Source organism: Labrus bergylta, chromosome 7, assembly GCF_963930695.1.
Source record: "Labrus bergylta chromosome 7, fLabBer1.1, whole genome shotgun sequence".
Lineage (NCBI taxonomy): Eukaryota > Metazoa > Chordata > Actinopteri > Labriformes > Labridae > Labrus > Labrus bergylta.
This window is the reverse complement of record NC_089201.1, coordinates 33,392,968-33,402,696: the sequence shown is the minus strand read 5'-3', so window position 1 is coordinate 33,402,696 and position 9,729 is coordinate 33,392,968. Positions and strand designations below refer to the sequence as shown.

The window sequence follows — 9,729 nt, the reverse complement described above, 5'->3', positions numbered from 1 at the left end:
TTGTGAAGAATTTTTTAAAAATAGAACCTTTGTATGATCGAATTAGGGCCTGTGTCCACAACCTCCGTTTCAGAGCGCTTCTCCTCGCACTCTCTCCCTCACTGTTGCTAGGTTACCAAAGTTAACGTCTGCTTCCCTCTGTAATGTCTGTTAGGTGTTTCAGCTCTGTGTTTAATATTTTCTTTAAATCAAATAAATATCACCAAGAAAACGAGAAGTCCTGTCCTGACTTCAGCAGCAGCTGATGCATTATATGTTGTGTGTTTTGCATTGGTCTCTTCTTTTTGTTTTTATGGATTCTATTGTGAAGACAGCTGAATGTGTGCAGCACTTTGAGCCCAAGACAAATTTCCCAGTGAGGACAATAAAGAGCATCATTTAGTATTTAAAACAGGCACTGCCAAGTCCAACATATAGAGTGTCATTGTGACCCTCGCTCTGCCACTGTGGTCGGTAGGTTGAGCAAATTCACCCGCCACTGCAAAAAGACACCCGTATGTGACGAGTGCTGATTTCCAACCCTGTTTTATACAGTTCTAGTTGTACAAATGTCCTAAAGGTCATGGCTGCTGTTAAATACTAACATGTTAGTTTAAGGTTTAAAGTTTAAGACTCAATGTCTTGTTATTGGCATTATTCAGGGCAGATCAGACGGACAAATCATGTTAGGATCAAAACAAAGTGCACTGAGGTGCTGCATCAGGTACTTAGACAGACAGGAAGGAAGAGAAAATCAAATGAAGGATCACATCAGGTAATGAGATGTGGACACTTGACCATTTCTGTCTTTCACATTTTTCCTGCTTGTGTCTCACCTGTTTGTTATTTTGTCCTCAGGTTGTTTTACCTGCATGAACGTCTTTTATTGTCCTCTGATCAATCTGGAGATCAGAAGATGAGTGATCGAGGAGACAAAGAGGAGGACAGAGCAGAGTCTCCTCTGTCCAGCTGTCTCTCTATGAAGAGTGACCGGTCTAAAGGTCTTTCTCTAGACTTCAGTAATGAACCAGGACCCTCAGATCCACAGTAAGAGAACTTTTTTTAATCACCAAACTGTCAAGCTAAAAAAAGAGTCCTGAACACCATAATGTGTTGATTTTCTTGTTTTTAATCATCAACCTGCACACAGTGATCATCCAGAGAAAGTCACTGAACTCATAACAACATAATATAATAATATAATATATATATTATCCATTGAATATATATATATATATATATATATATATATATATATATATATATATATATATATATATATAGGCGTAATTTATGGGGGGGATGGGTGGGTTGCAACCCACCCAATAATCCAAACCAGCCACCACAACCCACCCAATATGATATCATAATTATTGATAATGAATGTTAAGTATTATAAACAAGACAATGTGGTAGATTTTATCAATTTAGCAGTCAAAAAATAGTGACGTTTGTCTGCGCCCCCTCCCGCTCTGAGATTTGGTTTTGCCCACCTCAGACCTGTGCGTCCCTCCCTCCTCTCTCTTTATGTATGTGTATGTATGAAGCCAGCACGACAGAAGAAGAAAGCCCAACCAACAATTTGAAGTTGTTGGTTGGGCAAAAGAATAAAAATATCTTCCCAACAGGAGGTACGCTACTGCTAGGGCTCCAGTGCCACCACTCACGAGTCAAATAATGTTAACTGAACAAAAGTTAGTCCTACTTTCTGCTGTGCTGTGTCTTAGCCAGTTAGCCAGATTCGCTATTCAGCTAACAGGTGACTTTGTCATCATTGAGCCCTGGAGAGCTCTGTGCGGTCACTTGATCAGCCAAACATCGTCTATATACATGAAGATGATTGTTCCGTGAAATAATGAGAAGGATATCATGTCGATGTTGCTTTTTGGACTTTTTGTATTTAAATTGTGCCTTGTAAGAGCTTACCATTCCTACCTGCTCATCTGAAACCTCAGAAAATGACATTGTTTGCTGCAATGTAAAGTTCAGTCAAGTATAAAATCCTGTTTGATTGTAAGGTGTGTTGTGTTGGAAAGTTGTCTTATATGTTGCTTTGAATTTTATGGTTAAAACTTTTGATTGTTGTGAATGTGATTTATGTTTTGTTATGCTTGTGATCTGTCTCTCTACCTGAGCGGCTCATGCAGCCTGTGTGTGTTTATGTTTATTTACTTGAGCAAATAAATGAAGTTTATGTTTGTAATATTATATATACTATATATATATATATATATAATATATATATATATATATATATATATATATATATATATATATAGTTAAAGATTTTCTCATGCGGGGCATGTCCTCAGACCTGCTTCACAGGTGGAAATCTCAACCCCCCCAATGTTCAACTCAAAGTTACGCCTTTGTATATACGTAATGTGTGTGTGTGTAAAGATGTTAATACAGATGTACAGGGATAATATTGAATACATGTAAAGATGTTAATACAGATGAAGCCAGCAAAAACGTCTCCTATTTCCCCTGTGGTGGGTCCTTGCTAGGACCGTGCAGGGTCTGTGACTGAGAAAGGCAAATCTTTACAAATTAAAGTAACAAAATAAAACCAGTGGACACAACATCTGAAACACTTAGGGAAGTATTATGTGTCAATAGTTTCTTTGGTTTTTGATTCAGGCCGGGGCTGTACGTTCACTTTTTGTGCTCATATCGCTGCTGCTACAAAGGTTAGTTGTTTTGTAACACAAGAAAACTTGAAGCATGATATATAAAATGTCTTTTCAAAGTCTAAAACCAACCACAAGTAGTTTGATCAGGTGATCAATTAAACAGGAAGTGACCGAAAAAGGAAATTAATATTTTATAGAAAACACAAGAAGTGTTTTCAGAGAAACATGTTCTTTACAAAAACATCAACATAGACAACATGACACTTTGTTTACACCTTTTTCTGACCAGCAGCATGTTTCATGATCAAGGCTTATAATGTTCAAGTGATGGGCTGATTTATGAATGGAAATGTTGAAAGTACTGAAGAAAATACTGACAGGTTCTTTGTCTCACTCACAAACGCTTTAAACGCTTTTTTTAGGATTTCAGTGATTTGAGTTGATTATTCTGAGGCCGGTTAGTTTCCAATGTTTAGCTGCAACCAGGGTCTGAAATTAACTTTTTGACTCACCAGCCAAGGTGGCAGGTAAATGAAAAAATTCACTGTCCAAACATATTTTTTTACCGGCCAAAATAACAAATTTTGTTTTTGTGTCCTATACACATTTGTTACAGTACATTGAGAAGACATTATGTTTTGTTTAATCAATAATACATTTAAGTCACAGATCGATTCGATGTCATCTGATCAGGAAATTGAGAAATTGAAAAAAATATATATTTGCTGGCCTTTATTTTTTTCTTAATGTATTATTTGTAGGCAGTAGTTCCACCCCCCCCCCCCCCCCCCCCACCCCCCCCGCTTCTATGAGTCACTGTGTTCCCCTCTAAGCTGGCTACACTGAAGCTTCAGCTGAATCTGCTTTGAAGTTTTGATTTTCACACTCATGAGCTCTGTTAAATTGCTACAGATTAAAACACCTGGTAACCTGATACGTCTGCTTCGAAAATAAAAGCACCTCAAAGAGATGGCAATAAGGGGCTGTTATTGTGAAGAACTTTCCTAAATGAATGTGTTTATCGCGCTGCGCTTTAGCGGAGCTGCACTGCCCGAGCCCATGAGCTGCTGATGACATAGAGGCCCGACCCGACAATAGGCCCGACTGTAAAGCAACATTTGAAGCCCGAGCCTGAGTCAAAACCCGAACACATTTACTTCCTTCACTGATTCCAGGGTGAGAAAAACACTGGTGAACCTTGTCTCTCCCATCTGCTTCACTGTTTTCTTCTGCTGGCTTGCAAGACCGGACTTTTTTGTATATTTCACAAGGACCTTAGCTGCCCGCAAAGTCTCTCCTATCTCTGGGGCGACTTCGCTGAGCTCGGTGTTGTCCAGGGCGTGTTTGAGCACAGTGTTATAAACGTCATCTTGCGTGTATGATCCAGTTTCTACCAGATGTGGACACTGGTTCTGTAGACAGTGTCTCACCTCATACTGGGACCAGTCTACTTCATCAGGAGAGTCCTCCTGTCCCCAGTGTGGAGAAAGATCTAAAATAAGTGGAGGACTGCAGATATCCAGTAAGTCCAGCACTGTAATAAGTAAGACTGAAGTCATTGTGTCTAAAAACAAGACAAAGCAGTTAGTATTTTCATTGATATGTAGTTAAATGAAACATTTACATTTTATCTGATTCTTGCTGTCAGTTTATATTCAGTTTATTTTATTTCTCTTAGCAGCACACATTTATTACACAGATGTTTTTGTGTCATGCAGTTTGCTTAATGTGTAATAATAAAAATTCTGTATTTGATCATTTTATAAATCCAGTCTCAGGATATGTTTCTTCTCTTTCAGCAGATAGAGGTCTGCAGGAGGTTACAGATGAACTTAAGATCAGTCTGAGGAAGAGATGTGAACATGTGACTGAAGGAAGTGATGAAACAGGAAGTAGAACTCTCCTCAACAGGATCTACACTGAGCTCTACATCACAGAGGGACAGAGTGAAGAGGTGAACACCCAACATGAGGTGAGACAGCTTGAGACAGACTCTAAAAAGAAGACCCTCCATGAGACTCCAATCAAGTGTCAGGACATCTTTAAAGCCTTACCCGACCAACAGAACCAAAAGACAAGAGCTCAACCCAACCAACAGAACCTAAAGACAGAAGCTCAACCCGACCAACAGAACCAAAAGACAGAAGCTCAACCCGACCAACAGAACCAAAAGACAGAAGCTCAACCCGACCAACAGAACCAAAAGACAGAAGCTCAACCCGACCAACAGAACCTAAAGACAGAAGCTCAACCCGACCAACAGAAACATGAGACAGAAGCTCAACCCGACCAACAGAACCAAAAGACAGAAGCTCAACCCGACCAACAGAACCAAAAGACAGAAGCGCAACCCGACCAACAGAACCAAAAGACAGAAGCTCAACCCGACCAACAGAAACAAAAGACAGAAGCTCAACCCGACCAACAGAAACAAAAGACAGAAGCTCAACCCGACCAACAGAAACATGAGACAGAAGCTCAACCCGACCAACAGAACCAAAAGACAGAAGCTCAACCCGACCAACAGAAACATGAGACAGAAGCTCAACCCGACCAACAGAACCAAAAGACAGAAGCTCAACCCGACCAACAGAAACATGAGACAGAAGCTCAACCCGACCAACAGAACCAAAAGACAGAAGCTCAACCCGACCAACAGAACCAAAAGACAGAAGCTCAACCCGACCAACAGAAACATGAGACAGAAGCTCAACCCGACCAACAGAACCAAAAGACAGAAGCTCAACCCGACCAACAGAACCAAAAGACAGAAGCTCAACCCAGACAACAGAAACCCATCAGAGTGGTTCTGACAAACGGCGTCACTGGTGTTGGAAAAACCTTCTCAGTGCAGAAGTTCACTCTGGACTGGGCAGAGGGCTCAGAGAACCAAGACCTCAGTCTGGTGATCCTGCTTTCATTCAGGGAGCTGAACTTGATCAGAGATAAGGAGTACAGTCTTCTTGAGCTGCTCCGTGTTTTCCATCCAACATTACAGAAGGTCACAGCAGAGACGCTCGCTGTCTGTAAACTGTTGTTCATCTTTGACGGCCTGGATGAAAGCAGACTGTCGTTGGACTTCACAAACAGTGAGGTTGTTTCTGATATCACAAAGAAATCACCGTTAAACACACTGTTGACAAACCTCATCAAGGGGAATCTGCTCCCCTCAGCTCTCATCTGGATAACTTCTCGACCTGCAGCAGCCAATCAGATCCCTCCTTCATGTGTTGACAGGGTAACAGAAGTACGAGGCTTCACTGACGCCCAGAAGGAGGAGTACTTCAGGAAGAGGTTCAGTGATGATGAAGATCTGTCCAGCAGAATCATCTCACACATCAAGACATCCAGGAGCCTCCACATCATGTGTCTGATCCCGGTCTTCTGCTGGATCACTGCCACAGTTCTGGAGCACATGATGAGCAGAGAGCAGAGAGGAGAGCTGCCCAAGACCCTGACTGACATGTTCTCACACTTCCTGCTGGTTCAGACAAAGAGGAAGAAGAACAAGTATGATGAGGGACGTGAGACAAGTCCACATGAGCTGATGGAGGCCGACGGGGAAGTTCTTCTGAAACTGGGGAGGCTGGCGTTTGAACATCTGGAGGATGGAAACATCATGTTCTATAAAGAAGACCTGGAGCGTTGTGGTCTGGATGTCACAGAGGCCTCGGTGTACTCAGGAGTTTGTACAGAGATCTTCAAAACAGAGTGTGTGATCCTCCAGAAAACAGTCTACTGCTTTGTTCATCTGAGCGTTCAGGAGTTCCTGGCTGCAGTCTACATGTTCCACTGTTTGACAAACAAGAACACAGGTGTAGTGAAGGCTTTCCTTAAAGACTCATCTGGAAATACTTTATTAGATTTATCAAAGAAGTTTGTGAAGATTTTTCAAACTCCTGAAAGTGATGACCCTTTTAAACGGTTATTTTTGTTTCCTCCTTCATTGACTCGAGTCAATGTTACGTGAGTAATGTCTGACGAAGGTTGTGTAAGCGTGCATTAACAGGGACATTTTTAACATCTCTTCATTGTCTTTTATAAGAAAGCAAAAAATGTTTAGAACAATAGAGCACACACAATAAGTACAAACAAAAGAAAAGAAATAAACGTAAAGAAAAAACTTTCAGATCTGTTCATCAGTCCAAAACTCATTTTGCACGTCATTACCCTCCAGGGAGTTGTAAAAAATACTCCATACATTTAAAACTTGTCAGGTTTGTTTTATGAAAAAAAGAACAAGAAAGAGAGTCGTTCCTTTCAACCACTGAGAGACTCCACAGGTTGTCCGCTTCTTCCATGAAATAGCAATGCATCGTTTGGCCTCCAGGAAACAAACATTGAGTGAAGACTTTAAATAGTTTGAAAGTACAAAATCATCAGTTTAGATTTTAAGAATACACCATTTAGGGTTAAGAGGCATCGTTTTACAGATGATTTGACTGCACAGATCACACACCTTTTCCCACAAGCAAATAATCAGTGGACACTCTCACATACAGTGGTATAGAGACCCCTTGTGGACACCACATGTAATGCATCTGTTGATATTTGGGTAAAAGTGATGCAGCCTAGCTGGAGTAATGTAATGTACAGTAAGCCATTAGTACTGTAATAATTTGGCCTGTGTGAGTTTGAACAAAGGAGCATGCCTCTGACCATTCCTCAACTGTTGTATTGATCTGTAAATCACTTCTCCAAGCCTATAGGACATTTTCTGAGGAGTCTTTGCACTTGTTAACAAACAGGTTATAAGACACGTGTCCCTTGGACTCAAGATGTTCTGAAATAATGTCCTCTAGGGTAGATGGAAGGGGAAGGTAGAGGCTGTTATTAATAAGGAATGTTGTATGTGGCTTGAAGTCGCTGAAATCAATCAATCAATCAATCAATCAGTCAGTGAGTGTTATGTGTTTTCTTTAGATGCTTTACAAAAGAGCAGATGGGATAATATGCAGGAAGGATTTCTCCTTTTTATTTCTCACGTTCCTGTTGTCCACACTTCCTTGCTGCTTGAAATTACGTTCATTTATTTCCATTGTAAAGGTCAGACAGTTTCACTGCACCCCTCAAAGCCCAGAGTTTAAATATTGGGTCTGCCCTGCCCGGCAGAAAGTCTTCGTTACCAAAAAGCGGTGTGAAGGAGACAGCTGTTTTCCCTCCTCCAGATGTACAAGAGCCCTGTACCATACCATTATTGTGTTCCTCAGGAAAATATTTTTTGTTTGTTTGATGAACTTTGACCTACCTGCAGAGTAAATATCTAAGTTTAAAGGGATTGCAATCAACTGGGATTCCATAATAACCCAGGATGAGGTTCAAGTTTGTTGCAGGTTTGAGCAAAACTAAATTACATCATCTGCGTAGAGAGCTATTGGATGTTCAATATCTCCTAGTTTTATTCCTGATATATATCTTTCAGAACAAACCTGTTTCAATAGCACGGTCCCACAAACGTTAAGTAGTTTCTGACTGCGGTCAGAGTGGTTGGATTGCTCAACACGGCCTGAAGAAAGTACTTCCGGGCCCTGCAGCCAATCAGGATAGCATTATCTGAGCTTAAGAATTGTTAAAAGGTATGTTCATCACTCTTCTTATGTTATGAAACCCACGTCTCCTCTGCACAAATCCATTCTGGTCAGGGTGAACTATTGTTGGTAGAATTGGCTTCAACCTCTTAGCTAGTACTTTAACATCTTTAGATCATTATTGAGAAGCGATATTGGTCTTTAAGTTGAAGGCTTTCCAGGTTTAAGTAGTAATGTAACTACAGCGGTGTTGGGCGAGGGAGGAAGGGATTTCTCCACTCGGGGATAAATTCTAGTATATCCAAAAATTGAGACAACACCGGTAACTCACACACTGAGACTAGTGAACAGCGAGGCACACCGGAATACCCGAGCACAAGAAAACACTGAACAAACATATCCAGAACATAAAACACTGCAAAATAAGCAGCTCGATCACACACAAAAGTGCACTTTAAGAAACACTGAGTACGCAGAGCACTACAGAACGAGATGGAATCATCTGGCAGGGTAGTGTAGTAAAGACCAGGCTTTCATATGATGAGCTGATTGAAACCAGGTGTGCCTCGTCTGCTGCGGAGAGGAGAAGCCAGCCATACCTGCTGCCACTCACATACCTGCAGGAGAAAGAAACACAAACAGAATCATCACAAGTTTAGTTTTATCTAGTTAGTGCTTAATACCACATTGACTCAACAAGGGTCAGTAATGTAATAACTGCTGTGTAATGAAAATATTATTGTTCGAGTAAGGCAACCAGATATTTATAACATACCTATTTAGTCAAAATGTTCGTCAAAACGTGTAACTCTCTTATGTTGGCCCGCGTGTTCATAATTGTCGTCCCTTCATTCCTCTACGAATTTCTCCGCCGCCGCTGCAGGGTCAAAGGTGTGGCGTAATGAGAAGTCTCGCTGGATGAATAATCACATAGCGTAGGTCCAGAATGGAGAGAGACGTCAGCTCTTTTACGAGGTCAAACACTTTTCTTCATTTCTGTAGATGTGCAGAGCATAAGCCTTTGTTTGTCCAGATTGTCCCTTCACTCGGGCACTCTCAGCTGTAACTTGTCCGTGTAGTTAAGAAGTTTCATTTTTCAGTTGATTCAATATTTTCACATTTAATCGTCTCTGTGATTAACGATTTGTTTTAATGTTTATTTTTCTCTCTGTTGTCGTGTGTGAAGAAATGTGCTGTAGAAATAAACTTGACTTGGATGTGTGTGACTGGCGTGATGGAAGTGAAACGGAGAGCATGCATCTAAAGTTCAGTGTTTGTGGGTCGTAATTTCAGACTCTGGTAATCTAATTACAGTATTCAGTATGATTTCACTCTCTCTCTCTCTCTGTCTCTCTCTCTCTGTCTCTCTGTCTCTCTCTCTCTCTCTCTGTCTCTCTCCCTCTCTCTCTCTCTCTCCCTCTCTCTCTGTGTCTCTCCCCCTCTCTCTCTCTTTCTCTCTCTCTCTCTCTCTCTGTCTCTCTCTCTCTCTCTCCCTCTCTCTCTGTGTCTCTCCCCCTCTCTCTCTCTTTCTCTCTCTCTCTCTCTCTCTGTCTCTCTCTCTCTCTCTCCCTCTCTCTCTCTTTCTCTCT

At 41.2% G+C, this 9,729-nt stretch overlaps 2 protein-coding genes across 10 annotated transcripts in view; both read left to right on the top strand.

Moving 5' to 3' along the window:
- The first annotated feature begins 847 nt into the window (after window positions 1–847).
- Window positions 848–9,729, top strand: part of LOC136179750 (NLR family CARD domain-containing protein 3-like) — a 497,803-nt gene continuing 488,921 nt past the window's right edge. For 3 of the 9 annotated variants that reach the window (XR_010666720.1, XM_065957432.1, XM_065957427.1), the window contains exon 1: window positions 857–1,026. Coding sequence is in view for 8 of the 9 variants with exons in the window: in XM_065957432.1 (XP_065813504.1) it covers window positions 896–1,026 (131 nt within the window). In the remaining variant the exon portion in view is untranslated. Of the gene's footprint in view, window positions 1,027–9,729 lie in introns of all 9 variants that reach the window. The other 6 variants (XM_065957428.1, XM_065957433.1, XM_065957435.1 and 3 more) reach the window with 5 other exon arrangements.
- Window positions 1,282–9,729, top strand: part of LOC136179659 (NACHT, LRR and PYD domains-containing protein 5-like) — an 11,454-nt gene continuing 3,006 nt past the window's right edge. Inside the window, exons 1-3 of the mRNA XM_065956564.1 lie at window positions 1,282–1,285; window positions 4,000–4,134; window positions 4,412–6,517. Coding sequence (XP_065812636.1) covers window positions 1,282–1,285; window positions 4,000–4,134; window positions 4,412–6,517 — 2,245 coding nt within the window. The remainder of the gene's footprint in view (window positions 1,286–3,999; window positions 4,135–4,411; window positions 6,518–9,729) is intronic.